Raw genomic sequence first — 20,367 nt, 5'->3', positions numbered from 1 at the left:
ATCGGGGTGCACGTACCCCTTTGGATCCCTACATTTGTATCTTTGGGGTAAATACCCAGTAGTGCAATTGCTGGATGATATGGTACCTTTATTTTCAATTTTTTGAGGAACCTCCATACTGTTTTTCAGAGTGGTTGCACCAGCTTGCATTCCCACCAACAGTGTAGGAGGGTTCCCCTTTCTCTGCATCCCCGCCAATGTCTGTCGTTTCCTGACTTGTTAATTTTAGCCATTCTGACTGGTGTGAGGTGATATCTCAGTGAGGTGTTGATTTGGATTTCCCTGATGCCGAGCGATGTTGAGCACTTTTTCATGTGTCTGTTGACCATTTGGATGTCTTCTTTGGAAAAATGTCTGTTCATGTTTTCTGCCCATTTCTTGATTGGATCATTTGTTCTTTGGGTGTTGAGTTTAATAAGTTCTTTATCGATTTTGGATACTAGCCCTTTATCTGATATGTCATTTGCAAATATCTTCTCCCATTCTGTCGGTTGTCTTTTGGTTTTGTGGACTGTTTCTTTTGCTGTGCAAAAGCTTTTTATCTTCATGAGGTCCTAATAGTTCATTTTTGCCCTTGCTTCCCTTGCCTTTGGCAATGTTTCTAGGAAGAAGTTGCTGCGGCTGAGGTCGAAGAGGTTGCCGCCTGTGTTCTCCTTTAGGATTTTGATGGACTCCTGTCTCACATTTAGGTCTTTCAACCATTTGGAGTCTATTTTTGTGTGTGGTGTATGGTAATGGTCCAGTTTCATTCTTCTGCATGTGGCTGTCCAATTTTCCCAACACCATTGGTTGAAGAGACTGTCTTTTTTCCATTGGACATTCTTTCCTGCTTTGTCGAAGATTAGTTGACCATAGAGTTGAGGGTCCATTTCTGGGCTCTCTATTCTGTTCCATTGATCTATGTGTCTGTTTTTGTGCCAGAACCATACTGTCTTGATGATTATAGCTTTGTAATAGAGCTTGAAGTCTGGAATTGTGATGCTGCCAGCTTTGCTTTTCTTTTTCAACATTCCTCTGGCTATTCGAGGTCTTTTCTGGTTCCATACAAATTTTAGGATTATTTATTCCATTTCTTTGAAAAGTGTGGATGGTATTTTGATGGGGATTGAATTGAATGTGTAGATTGCTCTAGGTGGCACTGACATCTTCACAATATTTGTTCTTCCAATCCATGAGCATGGAACGTTTTTCCATTTCTTTGTGTCTTCCTCAATTTCTTTCATGATTATTTTATAGTTTTCTGAGTACAGATTCTGTGCCTCTTTGGTTAGATTTATTCCTAGGTATCTTATGGTTTTGGGTGCGATTGTAAATGGGATCGACTCCTTAAATTTCTCTTTCTTCTGTCTTGGTGGTGGTGTATAGGAATACCACTGATTTCTGTGCATTGATTTTATATTCTGCCACTGGACTGAATTCCTGTTTGAGTTCTAGCAGTTTTGGGGTGGAGTCTTTTGGGTTTTCCACATAAAGGATCATATCATCTGCAAAGAGTGAGTTTGACTTCTTCTTTGCTGATTTGGATGCCTTTGATTTCTTTTTGTTGTCTGATGGCTGTGGTTAGGACTTCTAATACTATGTTGAGTAGCAGTGGTGATAGTGGACATCCCTGCTGTGTTCCTGACCTTGGAGGGAAAGCTGTCAGTTCTTCACCATTGAGAATGACATTCACTGTGGGTTTTTCTTAGATGGCTTTTATGATATTGAAGTATGTACCCTCTATCCCTCTACTCTGAAGAGTTTTGATCCAGAAAGGATGCTGTACTTTGTCAAATGCTTTTTCTGCATCTATTGAGAGGATCATATGGTTCTTGTTCTTTCTTTTATTAATGTATTGTATCACATTGATTGATTTGCGGATGTTGAACCAAACTTGCAGCTAACTGGGACACTTTTGCTAGCTTTTTTTTTAACAGGAATTTCCAGTGTAATTTTAATGGAGATAAATTTTCTTTCTTTCTGCTCTACCAATATACCAGAAAAGCATATTAAGTTACATGTATGAAGTCATCACATTATTATATAACACAGTATCTCTAATGTCTCAATCTAATTTTTAATTGTGCAAATTTCAATCTCCACTAAGGAAGTGACTTCATCTTGTTCCTAAGTCTTACTTTTCCTATTTATAGAATAGAAATAGAATTCTAAGGTATATGAGTTTAAAATTTTTTTATTTAAAAAAATATCATCCATTTAAAATTGACCTTTTTGGTGGATGCATAATTCTATGAATTTTAACATAAAAATACAATTTGGATACAAATGAGTTTCATCACCCCCCAAAACTCCATACTATTCTTTCACAGTAACGCTCTTCTCCCACCCATCACCCTTGGCAATTTTTCCCCATATCCACAGCTTGTGTTTTCCCGTGTGTCATATAAATGGAATCTCCCAGGACGTAACTTTTTGAGACTGGCTTCTTTCTTTCCTTTTTTTTTTTTTTAAAGATTTTATTTATTTATTTGACAGAGAGAGAGAGAGCACAAGCAAGGGGAGCAGCAGAGGAAGTGGGAGAAGCAGGCTCTCTCCTGACCAGGGAGCCTGATGTGGGACTCGATCATGACCTGAGTTGAAGGCAGACAGTTAAATGAGGGAGCCATCCAGGAGCACTTTTTTTTTTTCCTTTTCCTTTTTTTTTTTAAGATTTTACTTATTTATTTGTCAGAGAGAAATCGAGAGAGAGAGTGAAAAGATCCTATAGCATGGTATGTATAAGCAGAAGAAAATTCTAAATTTTTCATCCTGATTCTACTAGAGGCCAATGAAGGAGGAATGAGCTTACTGTGAACAGTAAAGTTATTGTACTTGTTACATTCCTCTGGGTAAAAGGATTTTCAAACTTGGTCTCAAATGTGGTTGCTATATTTTTTAAATCTCCACAGCCAGAGAGAAGTGTATCTTCTTGGCAAACTTTCTTTAACATAACATACCACATGGTAGAGGGACAGCACCAGTTAATTAAATATCATTTAGGACAACGGTGGGTTTAGAAGAAACATAGTGTCCACATCTATATATATATATATTGTGGAAAACCAACATTTTTTTTTTAAAGATTTTATTTATTTATTTCAGAGAAAGAATGAGAGATAGAAAGCACGAGAGGGAAGAGGGTCAGAGGGAGAAGCAGACTCCCCGCTGAGCGGGAAGCCTGATGTGGGACTCGATCCCGGGACTCCAGCATCAAGACCTGAGCCGAAGGCAGTCGCTTAACCAACTGAGCCACCCAGGCGCCCAAACCAACCTTTTTTTAAAAGCAGTTTTGAGGATAACAAATATTAATTGGTTTAGATATTTTCTTATTCAGTCACTGACAGAAGAAAAGGCTTTATAAAAAGAGATTTGGATTATATCAATGAGAAACAAAACTGATTTTTTTTCCTCAAAAAAGGTCTATTAGATATAAGACACAAGGATCAGTCACCTTCTCATTAACCTCTCAAAATGAATCTATTTCACAACAGGCTTGAAAATGTTTTCTCTCTAAAAGCTACCATGCAGTCTTCACAGTTAATTGTTATTCTTATCAAAGAATGACCCACATTAACATTTAGCTTGAGGTCATTAGCATATTTATAAAAAAAGGGGAGTGGAATAAGCATTTTTTCCTCTGCCACTCTTTGTTGTAAGGTTCTATAAAGTTGTGAGAAAAATATGAAGTAAATATTATTAACCGATACTTCAGATTTATCTATAAATATCAAAATGCCTATACCCATCTTAGCCTTGAACTGACAGAGTACTGATTGAATTTTAATTGCATTTAGATACAAGATGGGTATAGGGTCACTATGCTTTCTTTCTTGATGTAAACAGTGTTAAAGTAGTTAACAAAGACCACTGGCTGAGGATAGAGGTCACAATATAATCTCTTCATTTAGGTACATTGAGATTAATGATTGCAGCAAACACTCTCTTTGATTATCCCATGAGATTGCATTTTTTTTCCTTGACACCATGGTAAGCATTCTAATACTGTGAAAAATGAACTACTTAAAAGGAATCCAAATATGGACCATACTCAACAGTTTGGAAGTTATTAAAATGTTTGAGGTTTGAGTGAGCATGTGTCATAGGCAGATCATGAAGGTTTGAAAACTCTTGTTTCAAAAAAATTACTTATTAAAAAGTTTTGTATAATGTCAATAAATGACTTTTGGACTTCCACGCCTTATTTTATTTTTAGGAAAAAAGAGTTAAATTTTATTTGGATTTTTTTCTTTTTCTTTTTCTTTCTTTTTTTTTTTTTTAGAAAGAGAGGGAGAGAGCACAAGGGCAGGGAGGGGCTAAGGAAGAGGGAGAGAGGTTTTTTTCTTTTTTTCATTTTTATTGTTATGTTAATCACCATACATTACATCATTAGTTTTTGATGTAGTGTTCCATGATTCATAAGCTGACTCTGGTGCTGAGCATGGAGCCCAAGGCAGGGCCTGATCCCACAACCCTGAGATCGTGACCTGAGCCAAAACCAAGAGTCAGACGCTCAACTCACTGAGCCACCCAGGCACCTTGGAATTTTTTTTTTTAAGTAGATTGTTTTTTAGTTTGAAATCTGACACTTTGTGTTAGGATTGAGAAAGGTGAAAGACAAATCTAAGAGTTAATAGTCATGATGGACACAACCAATTATTTTTCATCAATGTTAAGGGACAGAGAATATTTTCTCAGAGTTTAAACAGTTCACTGCAAATCATAACATTAAAAATTTTAATGTGACTTTGGAATAAAGCCACTATTATTTAGTTCTGTGTTAGAATTAGAGAAAAGCCTGGTATGGTCCATTGGTCTGAACAACAAGAAAGAAGAGAACAACAGAACATGCCCATCTCATCAATTTATATTTTTCAGGGCCACTTTTTGCAGGGGAAAGAAGATAGGAAATGTAGTAGAAAACTCCCAAAGTGTAAACTATTTTGAGAGAGTAAAGCATTTGGCAGAATTTGATTAGTTCCTAACACGATGATTTCCAGATAAAGAAGTTAACCCTTTTCTACAAATGCCTTATTTCCATCACCGTTGCGTTTTCTTACTTGGGAAATCTAGCTGATTAAGAGTTATTAAATTATAAAAGTATTTTTGCAAGAGAATAAGAAATAACAGCATTGCTGTAAGTCAGATTTGTCTATTAGTATTAAGGAAAAATTATGAAGAGTAGAAAGATAGTCTCTGCCTTGAATAAGCTTATATATATTTAATTACTTCACTTTCCCTTTTTGCTCCAGCATTTTTTGCAAAAGGGATGCTGGGTAAGATAATTTCTCCATTCTCATACCTTGGATAAATGTATTTATGCCAAACACAAGGTACACTGAACAATAACCTGAATTAACTGGATGTTTGGCATAAATTCCCTGTTAAACCAGGTATCTCAAAGCATTCAGTTTTCTTTGGGCATCTGAACACTTAGCTTTCTTCTCTTTGTCCCATATCTGTTTTCTGTGCTTCTGAAGACATAGGCATTAAACTTAGGTGGAAGGGAAAAAAAAATCTGTGTGTCAATGGCTTTTCCAGGATATTTACCAGTAACTGCCAGTGGTGGTAATGAAGATGTTTAGAAGTCTGAAATAGTCACTTTAAAACTATGTTAACACATATTAACATATTTTGGTTAAATAAGAGTAAATATTTGCCTTTCTCTTTTTTTCCCTATTGTTTTGTTTCTTAGATTCCACATATGAGTGAAATCATATGGTATTTGTCTCTCTCTGACTGACTTATTTTGCTTAGCATAATACCCTTTAGCTCTATCCATGGTGTTGCAAATGGCAAGATTTCATTCTTTTTGATGGCTAAGTAATATTCTATACACCACATCTTCCTTATCTATTCATCAGTCAATGGACATTTGGGCTCTTCCCATAATATGGCTATTGTTGATAATGCTGCTATAAACATCGGGGTACACAGATTCTTAACTATAGAGAACAAACTGAGGGTTGCTGGAGGGGAGGTGGGTGGGGGGAATGGGTTAAATGGGTGATGGGTATTAAGGAGGGCGCTTGTGATGAGCACCAAGTATTATATGTAAGTGATGAATCACTAAATTCTACACCTGAAACTAATATTACACTGTATGTTAACTAACTGGAATTTAAATAAAAACTTGGAAAAAATAATAAACTAAATAACAGATTTAAAAAAAGGAGTAAGTAGGGTTGAATATGGATTTTGGAAAGAAACGCTGAGATGTTCCCTTCAGCTCTTCCACTCCCACCTATCTGAATCTGGCTTTGTTACTGATCCTTTCTGAATCTGTTTCCTTATTTATAAACTTTAGATAAAATACCAATCTCCTACAGTTGTGAGAAGTACCTAAGGTATCATATGTGAAACCTTTAAATACAGATTGTGCCCCAGACTTTGTGTTTTATAAATACCAACTGTTATTATCTTTAATCTCAATTATATTGTTTTGTGTAGTTGAAATTTGGACAGTGCTTATTCAGTCAGCTAATAGAAGAAAAAAAAAGGGTAAGGAGGGAAAACTCCCTGTTTGCTATTCTTTACGGCAACCCTCTTTCTGCCCTACCTAGCCTGACAGTGGACTCGTCTCTGATAAATGGAATTTGTGTTTATAATCCATCCAGGGACAATACATGCATAGTTCAGAATAGAAATGGAGGAAATGAAGAATGGCTTCATGGAGTGGAACACTTAGAAATTCACAGAATTTATGGTGAAAATATTTAGCCATGTGAATGAAATAAAGTCACAAAATAAAGGGAGTTCCCAGGTCTTGATATATTTCCTCATGTGGTAGATACCATAAGTCCCTTGTATTCCCTCTTAGTACCTACCTCGTCTTGCTTAGATTTCAACAAAGCTGAAAGAAGAAATAATATTTAAAGTAGGTCATTGGTTATGTTTTAGTCATTAAATTTTTGTTGAGGAGGTGCTTGAAATAGTTGACAGGCATATCATGTGTTGGCTTTTTCAGGTTCCCAGATTACTGATGTAAGGGCCAAGGGCAGCCGCCCAAGATGGACCACAATGGCATGACGATTATTTTGAGCTAAAAGCAATCGAGACCGTGCAGACTGAAGAGAAAATTTTACTCTTCCCTTAACTACATAGAAGAATCCAAACTGGGGGTCTTTCCCAGAATAAGGGTCATTAGCAGAGATAAATTTCATCTGAGTGACCCATCTGTATGGCAGGGCAAACATCTAATTACCAAACATCTGCTTTTCTTCTTACCACTCTATGAAGTATGTTCCTTTCCTCTGATGTCCCAGGTCCCTCCCCCCTTCCCCTTAGTTCAGAATGACATATAGACTTCATTTGTCTGACTGTCTTTGGAATTTCCATATTTGTGTGAATTCCTTATAGGCACAGTATTAAATTTGATTTTTTCCTGTTAATCTGTCACTTGTCAATTTGATTTTAGTCCAGCTAGAAGGACCTTAAAGAGGACAGGAATTCTTGCTCCCCAACACTGAGCACACCTGGAAATGATCCTCACCTGGTAGAATTCTAGTGTAATACCCAGAGCAGCAGTGATGATTTGGTTGAGCCTCTCGTATTCGGCCGCCACAACAAACCACAGTTGAATTCAAAATGAATGGGATATACTTCTCTTCACAGCAGTGGTGCCCAGGCTGGGGGTCATAGAGAACTCCATTACAACAAACCTGAAGGTGGGAATTGGGGTTAAAGAAATACCAGTTTAATTAAAAGTAATATACCGTCATATCTCATGTGATACAATTATATTCTAATAGGACTTAACCTGAGACCAAATGTAGTCTATTATGGATAAAAATTCAGAAGTTTGAAAAATGCATTTTCCCAGCATCATTTAAATTCTATATATGCTATTTGATACAATGTTGCTTTTTTAGACTTCAATCATGCTTTGTGCTCTGTTATCACACTCTATAAATATGAATTCTCCTTTGAATGTCAGTGCTCCCAATATAAAGAAGACTTAGAATTGTAAATGAACAATTGTCTTCATATATACGTTTCTATTTTAATGACCGTTTAATTTGAAAATACATTTATGGAAACCTATCTTTATTGATCTTTTTTTTTAATAAATAGCCTTTTCCTTATAATTTATATGATCACTTATTTACGAACCCAATCTTCAGACAAGGCAATCTCAACAAAGTCTAACATTTACATATATATGTGTATGTATGATACATATATATGTATATGCCATAGGCCACCATATTAAAAAAAAGAAATTTATATGGAAATTAATTTTGGAAAGCCCTTTTAACAATGTGTTTTTTCCAGGAGCTGTAGAAGAAATTATGTGCTTGAACAATCAAATAATTATTTGCACGCTCACTTGAGGTCTGAGAGACTGACACTCTGTATATATAACAAATCAAATGCTAAATAGTTGCTGAAAAGTAGCCTCAAAACCTACACTAGGCATAAGTCACTTTAATTAGATAGAAGCTTCCTGTGGCAGGCAAAATCAATCACTATTTAGAGGTTTCTCTTTTTCCATTTTGCACTTTGCTATTTCTAGCTTGCACCAACTTGTGAATCAAGCTCAGTATAAGGTGGTAGAACATGGACTAAGTCTTCAAAACACCATTAGCATAGACTTCATTCATTTTTTAAAAATTATCAAAGAACAAAGAAATAGGGCTCTTAAATTCAAAGTATACTCCTGCGGTTTCTCAGGTAGCCATGCTAAACCAACTGTAATGAATTTCCTTTTCTGTATTTAGTTATTAGCAGTGAGGATTCAAAATTAGTCTAATGCCAAAGATAAACTGGGTGATCCTTCTCTTTAATGTCATACTCTGTGTGAAAAGTAAATTTTGAAATTATGCCCCATGTTTAAGACTTAAGCAAAAAATTGTTATGTTTATTTGGGATTTAAGGATGCTGGTCATTTTTGTTTTCAAGGTAAAACAACGCATACCCTCCTCTTGTTGTATGACAGTGACCTAAAATCTTGCTCTTTGTTGTGTGGTCTTAAAGCACTTGTTAAAGTCCAATTCTCATAAAGTGCATTTCTAGACACTGAAGCACATCTAGCCTTTTTCTTCAGTAAGCTTCTCTAGTCCTTTTCATTTTCTTGTGGAATTTTCACTGGAATGTTTATTTAGTGTTGACACGTTAGAACTGGTTCACTCCATCCTTCCATTGCCATTTTCAGACTCCTTTAGCCACACGAAACTTGTAAATTTTTTCTAGCGCTCTTGGGTTTAGATCATTTGTGGGTCCCCAAAGTGACATGCTCAAGCAATTATTCCTCTTGGGAGTTCTCCACGTAAACAGAATATTTCTTAATCTTCTAATTCAGTTTTCAAGTTAGCTGCCTCAGAAAACATACATGGAAATTTCAATAACTTGAGTTGATAAATGTGTACCTAATATATAAATAGCCTTTTCCTTGCTCTATAGTTTCCTAAAGCAAGTCTGTAATCTAGTGATTCTCAAAATATGGTTCCTGGACAGATGCAAAGGCATCACCTGGGAACATGTTAGAAATGCAAATTTTCACACTCCACCCATGATTTACCAAATCAGAATTTCTGGGGGTGGGACAAGCAATCCGTGTTTTAACAAGCCTTCCAGGTCTGATGTTCACTGGGGTTTGAATACATGGTAAATTTTGCATGTGTTTCAGATCCTCCTGATATTTGTGGTGATTTAGCCAAAAAATTCTTAGTTTCTTTTCTATCTCTTTCTAACTTCTCACCCAAGAAATATATATTCATAGTTAACTCTAAACAGAAATTTACAAACAATTGCTTTCTTTTGAGATTTTTAATTGACTTCCTTTATTCTCTTTAACTGTCAATACCTGTGTATGTCCTTAATCCTTAAAATAAAAATAAGCCTTTGCTTAATACATCAAAGATTTCTTTCTTTCTCCTAGAGAACATTTTTTTAAGATTTTATTTTATTTATTTGACAGAGAGAGACATAGCGAGAGAGGGAACACAAGCAGGGGGAGCGGGACTCTGGGATCATGACCTGAGCCGAAGGCAGACACTTAACGACTGAGCCACCCAGGCGCCCCCCTAGAGAACATTTTTAATGGGCAAATTTATTCCAGCATTTTTCCCTTCAAAAATCTTAAATTTAATTTTATTTTATGGAGGTATGTTCATCAGGTAGTATACATTTATTTTATTTTTTTATTTTTTAGTTTTTTTATTATGTTATGTTAATCACCATACATTACATCATTAGTTTTTTGATGTAGTGTTCCATGATTCATTGTGTACATTTAATGGCCTAAAATAATGTAAAACTTAGGCATAATGGCAATTCTGGAGCCTATGTGTCAAAAAAAAGTATAGTTAGTAACTGCTAGTTTTATAACATTTCTTAGATGAAAGCCACTGCTTGGTCAGTGTCAGCTGTAATCATTTGTATTTTGATCCATATTGCTTCAACAACTCACTTTCTTAATTACTGTGTCTTTTTGCAGTGAATCTTTTGAATTTAGTAACAGCTTTGGTCATTAAATGTGTGATGTTGTTGTTGACAAATAGGAACATTATTTCATTAGATGAAATCCTACCTTCAAAGTAAGGATTTTCTGCATCATTTGTCAATAAAAGCCATTTACAAACTCCGTTGTCTGGCTGTGCTATTGATCTGATTCCTAAACTGCAACTAATATGAACATTAATCTGCAAATGGCCATAATTTTAAAATATTTCTGACAAACCACGGAAGGTCCTGCTCACAGTTACTCATCAGTGTCATGTAAACAACAGGCACTTGTAGCTGAATGGATTTGTTGTAAGGAAAATTCAAGTCATTCAATCAAATACAAATTTGGGAGTTCCTTACCATTTCAATAAACTAATGTTTCCTGTGAAGATGATGAAAAATGAGAAGGCTAAGATGCTCATGAGGATGAGAGGGTTTTTATAAGCATCCTTTCTTTTCCACGGGGTCTTCCTGATAGACTAGTGGAAAAATTGATCATGACAAACCATGGTTTAAGAAGCAAGTGATTTCACCTGGAGTGTTTAGTGAGAAAAATATATTTCACTGACTCATATGAGAAGATATACCTGAGCTTCTGGAGAATAGCACCTCTCTCCACAGATAGTTTTAGGTTTTTGACACTTCACTGCCTTGCAGAGCTCACCACTGTGGTCCTTCCTTAACTTCTGAGTTTTAGGGCATGAATGCCATGTTCTACGTAAGACATCATATCCGAGGATAATGCCATTTGGCTTCCCTGGAGACATCCAATCAACTTGAAGGGATCTGCAATGGATAGAATAATCAATACCTCCGAAAAGACAACATTTAACATCACTGCTCTCAGCCTCACATACTTTCAGTTAATCTCCCAGATTCGTCAAAAGGTCCATTTTGTCAACAACTTCTTAATTAAGAAGCTGAAGCAAAAGAATATATATATAATATATGTATGCTCATAGATGCTACTACCGTAAAATATGTTTAGAGAATCGATGAAAACCATGTAAGCTTTTGGGAGGATAACACATGACAGGAGTCCAGTGATCTCCCACTTTAAATTACAGAGACAAGAAGAAAGTACCATTGTTTTGTCTAATCAGGAAAACCAACAGAAGAATTTGGTTGGATTGGGAAAAATAAGACACAAGTAATATGATAAGGTGGAAATTAGAACATGTGGCAGACCTCATCTCTACTTAAAATCACCTTCTCTTTTGTCTTCCTCTCCCAGCTCACACAAAGCTGCTCCTAGACATGTGTTAGAAAACCACAGTGGGAGCCTCTGAAGGTTCCTAGGCAATTTCCAGCTTTCTTGCACAGCCATCACCTGCCCCTTTTCTTTTTTTGCTAAACATGATGTCTGCACTATAGCAATCATCTTGCAGCCACTGAGAAAGATCATAAGAATCACCAAGAGAGGCCACCATGTATTTGGTGCAGCTGAACCAATGCCAGCAACAATACACAATCTCTGGAACTTAAGCCTCTGTTGTTGGGTGTCTTGTTACTTGTAGCCAAAATAAATGCCCAAATTGACAAAATCCTGTTATCAGTGGAAAAACTTACCAACTGGTAAAAAAAATCGATAAATTTATTATTTATAAATTATATCAAGTGATAAACTTGATACAAAATCCTTCCAAATACACTTTACTTTGACATATCTTAATTTTTGACTGACACAAACAGATTTGTTTCTCTAAAAATTCTTTTTTTTTGAAGATTATTTATTTGAGAAGGAGAGAAAGAGCACATGAGCAGGGGGGAGGGGCAAAGTGAGAGAGAGAAGCAGACTCCCTGCTGAGCAGGGAGCCCTAAATGGGTCTGGATCCCAGGACCCTGAGATCATGACCTGAGCTGAAGGCAGATGCTTAACCTACTGAGCCACCCAGGTGCCCCTCTAATAATTCTTTAAATATCATAGTTGGTTTGTTTTGTGGTAAGAAATATAGGATTGGAAATACCCATAACAAGTATCTTTACATCATCATATTCTCGGGGATGCTTGATTCTTAAAAGTTGAGCAACAATTTCATTCTAAATATGAGTATACTTTTCTGGGGGGAGGTTGGTATACAATAAGGGCATAATATCTGACCAAAACTTTATTGCACTTTCAATGATCTATTAGTATTTCATTTGTTGAAATAAATGAAATCATAACATCAAGCTGTCCACTAGGAATCAACCCTGAGTAAAATGATTTACTCTCAGGTTAATGCTATAGAACTTTAATTCTGCACTTAGGACTACTTGCCAGAATGATACAGCCTAGACTACACACCCATACTATCTTTAGCATTTTTAAAATAAGCTCTATAAGCAGAATAGTTAAAAATTTTAATAAAGCCCCAGAGATTTGGATATGACATATTCTTACAATTTAGCATGGCAAAGAAAGCCTACTAAATGTAAAACACTAAGTAAATGTAAAATAATAATTATTTTTATTCTCATTACTTTCAAAAAAAGGGGTGGAACTTTGACACTCAAGATTAATTCTAGTTTTATAATTCTACAGTTTCCAACTATAACAATTAACCAATTAGAAATAGTTATAGAGCATTTTTACATAGAAAACATTCCAGTAGGTACTTTGGAGGAGAGCAAGCACACATAAACTTAATCTCTATACTTTAAAGTATTTTTACAATAAAAGTCTTACAATAACTTATGTGACCACTTTTCTGTCACTGTTATACCTTTCATTTTAAGAAGAAATATATCTTTACAGGCAAAACTACTGGACCCTATCAGAATTCCAAGTGACATCATATATTAGGAATTCAATTAAGCCCAAACATTTACATTAAAAAGCAGCAGTCAAGATAAACCTTGACATTTTAATAGACTGCTAAAAAAAAAGAAAATTATTTCATTTTCTTGGGGGTACAAACATAACACATTCACTAATAAGACTCTGTAGATAGGAAATTAATGTCACCTACAAGAGAACAGTTTCATAGGTGACTTGTATAGTCACCATTATTATTCTAAGGTCTTTTATCCAACTCTCAAAATTAATTCCACATTTTCCAGATACCTCTTTTGTATTCACTGCATATTCAACTACAGGAAAGACTACATTTAAGTGACATTCAAGGGTCTGACTTCTCTACAAAAGCCGGTGAATTAGTAAAGTCTAGAAAACACCATGTAGAATACCACACCATTGTAACTTCTTCTAGCAGAGAATAGGTGTGAAGTGAGACTGCTTATATTTTTAGTGATAACATGAGCAGTTTTGCTTTTGAGGATCTGAGTCAGGTACATGAAGGTAAACGATCAAAGAAGAGTAACAAGTTTAACACCTATTCATCTCTCATTAGAACCGAAGAGAATACACTGAAAAATCTTTTGGTTGCTGATTTGAATGAAAGACATCTCTGAGAAATATGCACCATTATTAACTGGATTGATGGTTTCATTCCTTTTAATGTTTATAAATAAAATAGAAGAAACATTCTTATACCATAGGAATGAACGTTAAGTACTGGGAAAACAAGCTGAACCTTTTTGGTTTAGATTAGTTAAGGTTGTATGCTCATGCAGAAAAATAAACCAACTGTAAGTCCTTGAATGGATTTTTTGGGTTGATTTGTTCATAAAGTCATGATTGGAGTTTATTTAACTCCCAGAACACTAGGGACTAAAATTTAAGCTACCTTAATAAAGTTTCTGATGAAAACCACTATATCTACACATATTTTGATACATGGATTCATTGATTGTTCAGGCATTTTAGTTGGAGTTATTATTTTTTTTTAATTAGGTCACACTGTTCGTAGATTTACTATTCTACTTCTGTTATGACTATATACTACTGTGGCCACCACCACAATAATCATCACTTTCAATTCTTTGAGAAGTACAAAATAACACTGAAGATAGAAAGGAGTAGGGGAAAAATCATTTCTTTATCACCTACCCTTATACAGGTGAATATTAACATGTTACAGGTCAGACAGAATTTTTATGAAGAATTAGGGTTCCCGTTGGCACTCTTTAACATTTTATTCTAATATTTTATTACATTTCGTCAAAATGGTCATGTTTGAGCCAAAAGGAAAAAAATCTTCAGATACTTTAAGATATCAATCTAGATGGGGATCTAGATTCCCTGATCATGTTTACAAAGACCTTTTTTTTTCCTCTATTCAACTTGGTTATTTCTGTCAATTATTTATGTAACACTTAAGTTCTTCCAGATTATGGCTATTACAAACGATCAGGTAACTTTTAATATAGGATTAAATAAATGTTGTATGATGACAATATTAACTCTCACCTCTCAAATCGAGTTATTGAATATTTAATTATCTATCAGAATGTTTAGCATAACTTGTAATAGGTGAAAAATCAAAAGATGAAATGTGTGCCCTTGGGTAATAGTTGATATAAAACATGCATACATGAAGCATGTAAATGTAATACAGCAATGGAAAGTCAAGTGTTTAAATGTGTTTGGGCTACAGATATTATAAAAACACATAAGCAAAGATCACTGTCTTCTAGACTAAACAATGAGGGTCTCATGGGACAAATTGCTATGGACTTGAATTCGGGAATGCGGATGGGAAAAAAATGGCAGGAAAATCAACATAAACAAAAGTAAGAGGTGCGAATCATCCTACGTGTGTATCGAAGAGTAATGTGACCAATTTGATGAATGAATAAGCTACATAGCAGTAAAGGAGGGAAATTTAAATAAAAGAAAAAAGTTTATGGAGTCCCTCAGATACCATGCTGAGTTTGATAGTAAAATAGTATGATTGTGCAGTGTTGTCACTGCCAGAATATAAAGCCCCATTAGAATTAATAACCTGACAGGTTAGAGTAGAAGAGACCTAGGGTAGACAGAAATGTCAGTGAGCTACATTAGTACCTCAAGTACAAAAGAATGTTGAATGGGGTTTCCCTCTTGTATAGGAATTTGCACTACAGCTCCAAGCAGGATGACAGATACTGAAGTCCTCCATTTAAAAGTGGTATTTCATTTCTAAAGGGAACATCAAGATTCTATTGATTTCTGAGGATAAAACTCCTCTTTAACATTGACCCATCACCTAAAACAACCAAAAATAAACAGAATTCTAGGAAAGTTTTAGAAACTCTCACTAAATATTTAGTGAATATTTATTAAATGCCTCCTATATGTCAGGCACTGTTCTATATTCATCAGTGCACAAGAGAGATAAAGCCCCTTTTTGCATAAAACTTAAATTTTTCTTGGAGAAGAGGGACAGTAAAGAAACACATAAGTATATCATATGTCAGGTTGGTGGTCTGAGAAAGCCCAGTTCTTCCATGCAGAAATTTGAAAGAAGGGATGTAGCAAGCCCAGAGGAGCTTCTGAGCAGAGGGAACAAGAGGTGTAAAGGCAAAGAGGCAACAATGTGCTTGGCTTGTTGAAGAGCCAGTGAATCTAGTAGGACTGGACTGGACTGTACAACAGATAGAATGTTGGAAATAAGATCAGATGGGTGTCGGGAGGCTGGAATGGGGGTGTGCAGATGATGTAGGATTTTGTACGACACAGAAATAACTGGATCTGTTTTTGAGTGTGTTGGAAAAACTGGAGGTTTTTGAGGCAAAGAGTGAAAAAGGAGTTATTTACTTAGTGAAGAGTGACATCAAATCCACCCCTTAACTTCCACTAAAAACATACTCGAGGCTAAAGAAGGCATTCAAAACATGTCACTTAGAGAAACTGGAAGCAGAGAAATTGGAAGCACTTGTTTCTCATTGTTGGAACTTATGAGATGCAGAAATGTCTAAATCTAAAATCTGTTGCTGTCCCCTGAGGATAGTAGGGAGTTGGAAACAGCTTGACATGGAGCTTGACAGTCTATATAAGCAAAGAAAAGGTGCTTTCCTTCAGAGAAAGATTAGAGAATCCTGATTGCTAGGTATTATCCATAGCAGCTGCAATGGAATGGTAAAATGAAGAGAACCACATGGCACAGATCAGTGAGCTTCTCCTGAGCCATGAGATGCCCTGCAATCCAGCTAGGCTTGAGCCAGCTTAAAGGTACACTGCTCACGATGACAGCCCTCTAGGAAGAGGAGACTCCAGCAAGAAGAGTTCTTGGGATGTCCTACTCTGTTGGCACCACAACAGATCCTCTATGGAGGGCAACCCTCATGTCAGGGAACTTGGCTATGTGGAGATCCTCTTGGGACCTCACAAGGGAAACACAATTGTTCAGGAAAGTACCACCTGACACATGGAAGGCTTTGGTGGTCATTCAGTGATGGCAGCAAAATAATAACATTGAGAGGAGACACACTGGATTAAAGGGGACAGGAAGGAAAGAGCAAGAAGGGAATGGGCAAGGTGTGAACAAGCTGAGCCTGTGACATGGTAGAATCTTTGAACCAGACATGAGCTTAATATTTTGCTGGAGACAGAAAAAGACTTTTTAATACTTGATCATGAATCTTAATTACCAAAGTGAGACTCATAACTAAAAATAATTCAAAACCCATAAGATGTTTCTGAGAGGCTTTCAAGAGTTGAGGAGAGGACAACCAAAGGATTATGTTTAAGGCGGCAAGTAGTGGGCAAAGAGCAAAGACTTTACCTCTTTGTATCTCACTGAATTAAGACAGCTACATAAACTGGTTACATAAACTTTAACAGTAAAAACATGAACCAGGGTGGTGGTGGTGGAAATGGAGAAGAGGAATACATGTAAGATCATGCTTCAAAACAAAAACAAACTAAAATTGGTATTTAGTCAACTCAGGGGATTAAAAAATTCAAAGATCTCTGTGATAATACGCAGGTGGTGGTGCATTTGTGAAAATGGCTGTTGGAAAAGATGATGAGTTAGGTGAGAATGAACTGCTGAAGCTTGAGGTGGTGGAAGTGGTGGGCGGAGAGCATTACAGAAAATCAATGGACAACTGCATACATGAGACTAGAGTGTGGGGAGAAAACAGGGCCAGAGGCCTTTGAGACGTCAGAATGACCAAAACTGTGATATTTAAACTACCTGATTAGTAGTCTTTCTGCTCAGGACACCCACAGTGAATAAATGGATTTGGAATGGACCCAACAAAAGAAATGAATGGGTATTCAGAGCACAGGGGACAGTGTGTGCGGTTAAAGGCCAAAGTGAATTAGGAAGAGCTGGACTTTGCTGAAATCCACACGGTCTGCCTCAGGGACTAAGCAGAAGCTGCCAGAGTTACAGAAGTTAAAGGAGTTTGGGAAAGAGAGGTTGCTGAGGAAATGGGAGGTACTGATGGCAGAGTCTTAAGAAAAAGCTCGATATTCTATAAGGTCTTTTAATCAAACAATGTGTCTGTTATCAGAACTCACTGCCATTAAGATAATAAGTGCTGAATTATAAGACTTGATTGTATCTGTACAGCAGTAGTAAATATACTTCAAACGATCTCTTTCAAGAGGTCTTCCCATATCCTTTATTTATTTTTTTTTAAACTTTTAAGATTTTATTTATTTATTTGAGAGGGAGAGAATGAGAGATAGAGAGCATGAGAGGGAAGAGGGTCAGAGGGGAGAAGCAGACTCCCCGCTGAGCAGGGAGCCAATGTGGGACTTGATCCCGGGACACCAGGATCATGACCTGAGCCGAAGGCAGTCGCTTAACCAACTGAGCCACCCAGGCGCCCTTCCCATATCCTTTAAGACTAACAGTGGGCACCTGGCTGGCTCAGTTGGTAGAATATGCCACTCTTGATGTTAGGGTTGTGAGTTTGAACCCATGTTGGGCACAGAGCCTACTTGAAAGAAAGAGAGAGAGAGAAAGAAAGAAAGAAAGAAAAGAAAGAAAGAAAGAAAGAAAGAAAGAAAGAAAGAAAGAAAGAAAGAAAGAAAGAAAGAAAGAAAGAAAGAAAGAAAGGAAAGAAAGAAAGAAAGAAAGAAAAGAAAGAAAAGAAAGAAAGAAAGCAAAGAAAGAAAGAAAGAAAGAAAGAAAAGAAAGAAAGAAAGAAAGGAAAGAAAGAAAGAAAGAAAGAAAGAAAAAGAAAGAAAGGAAAGCAAAGAAAGAAAGAATGAAAGGAAGGAAGGAAGGAAGGAAGGAAGAAGGAAGGAAGGAAGGAAGGAAGGAAGGAAGAAGGAAGGAAGGAAGGAAAAAAAAAGAAAAAGAAAGAAAGGAAGAAAGAAAGAAGAAAGAAAAGAAAGAAAGAAAGAAAGAAAGAAAGAAAGAAAAGAGAAAGAAAGAAAGAAAGAAAGAAGAAGAAAGAGAAAGAAAGACTCTAACAGAAAGTTCCAATCCAAATTAAATGTGTCTCTAGTTGTCCATATTGGTAAGGGAGAGAGTTTAAAATACGGGTGAAGAAGACTTGATTTAACATATTACATCTACAGTCCAACATTCTCTCCATTAAAAAAAGAAAAAATCTTTTTTTACATACAAAATACAAAATTTTACTTCAGTCACTGAAAGAAATCAGAAAGGAAAATTAAGGGTAGAAGAGATTCTCTGATAATACAAAAAAAGTCATACTCTAAAAAAAAAAACAGAGGCCTCAAAATTTCACCTCAAAACTGATGAGGCAAAAAGAGGAAAATTCTTTTTCCACAAGATATAACCTCTTTTGCTATTTTCAACCCCAAACTAAGTAATTTGAAAATATAAGGGGATTTATAAATGATGATAGTGGTTTAAGCTTCATTTAAAGACACACAGCCTGTGCTGCTATCATAAGGTTTCTGAAAAGTTGGTATGTAAAAATATCATTTATATCATTCAGTAGCTTCAGGCAAATTTTCAAACAATTATTTGCAAATGCTACAAGACATTATACCACAGACTCCTCATCAATAATACAGCCTTGAACTGATTTGGAGCTGAAAACACTGCCATAGTTTCCAATTAAAGAAAATGAAAGACATGATCTGTGTTCTGTCTCTGCTCTCCTTTGACTTTCACCCCTGGAAATCAGCATTTTGGAATACTAGCAGTAACTAATAAAATCTCTTTCTTGTTTATGTTTTTTTATTTATTTTTTTTTAGCTTATCTATATATAGAGAACAAGTAAGTAAACTTTCAGGCAGCCCAGCACCCAATGAAGCTGTCAGCTCTCCTGTTTGTCATATTTTAGTCCAAGCCAAAGCCAGCCAGCTATCTTCATCCAGCATAGACTCTACATTCTCAAGGACCAGAATTAATGAATTAACTATTGATTAAATTCCACTCTAGCAAATCCACCAAGGCAAATAAATGAACTACCAGGGCACGTGTAGGCCATGGCCAAACATGTCTGGGCTATCGATCACTAGTTAGTATTCTTTTGGGATATAGAAGCAGCTGATGATAATATGACAAGTATGGAAAATGTGATGTAGAAACAGAGTTTGTTTCTGAAGGAGCAGCATATAGAACTAGAAGGGCTCATGTGATCTTTCAGGATTGTGTTCTATAGCGTCTTTGGTTTATATATAATAGGAAAAACATGCATAAGTGCTTGTGCTGCAGATGTCATAAGGCATAAGTTAAGGCCAAAGACAAAGATGAGTTGATGCGTTCCATGCATATAAACAAATAGGCTGATATACTATCTCTATATGTTATTAAAATATATGAAAGTTAAATGTTACTGACTATTGTGTCCTACCAAAAATAAACAAAGAATCTAACAAATATGTGTCTTATTAGAAACCAAATCATTGTGGCAGAGCAAGATGGCGGAGGAGTAAGGAGACCTGGATTTCGTCTGGTCTCAGGAATTCAAGTGGATAGGGATCAAACCATTCTGAATACCTACGAACTCAACAGGAGATCGAAGAAAGAATAGCAGCAACTCTCTGAACAGAAAAGCAACCACTTTCTGGAAGGTAAGATGTGCGGAGAAGTGAATACAAAGGCGATATTCGAGAGGATAGACGATGGGGGAGTGGGCCTCCATCGGCCGCTTCTGGCAAGTGATAGAGCCGCGGAGCACAAAATCGGAACTTTTAGAAGTCGGCT

General features: G+C 36.1%; 1 protein-coding gene across 1 annotated transcript in view; it reads right to left on the bottom strand.

Annotated features, from left to right (window-relative positions):
* The window catches only part of USH2A (usherin), a 717,806-nt gene that overhangs the window by 176,972 nt on the left and 520,467 nt on the right, over positions 1-20,367 (bottom strand). The window contains exons 47-48 of the mRNA XM_027612135.2: positions 11,010-11,208; positions 7,469-7,637 (exon numbers count right to left, since the gene is read on the bottom strand). Of these exons, the coding sequence (XP_027467936.2) occupies positions 7,469-7,637; positions 11,010-11,208 (368 nt within the window). The remainder of the gene's footprint in view (positions 1-7,468; positions 7,638-11,009; positions 11,209-20,367) is intronic.

This window comes from Zalophus californianus, chromosome 10 (genome assembly GCF_009762305.2).
Source record: "Zalophus californianus isolate mZalCal1 chromosome 10, mZalCal1.pri.v2, whole genome shotgun sequence".
NCBI classification, from domain to species: domain Eukaryota; kingdom Metazoa; phylum Chordata; class Mammalia; order Carnivora; family Otariidae; genus Zalophus; species Zalophus californianus.
This window is presented reverse-complemented; position numbering and strand designations above follow the sequence as displayed.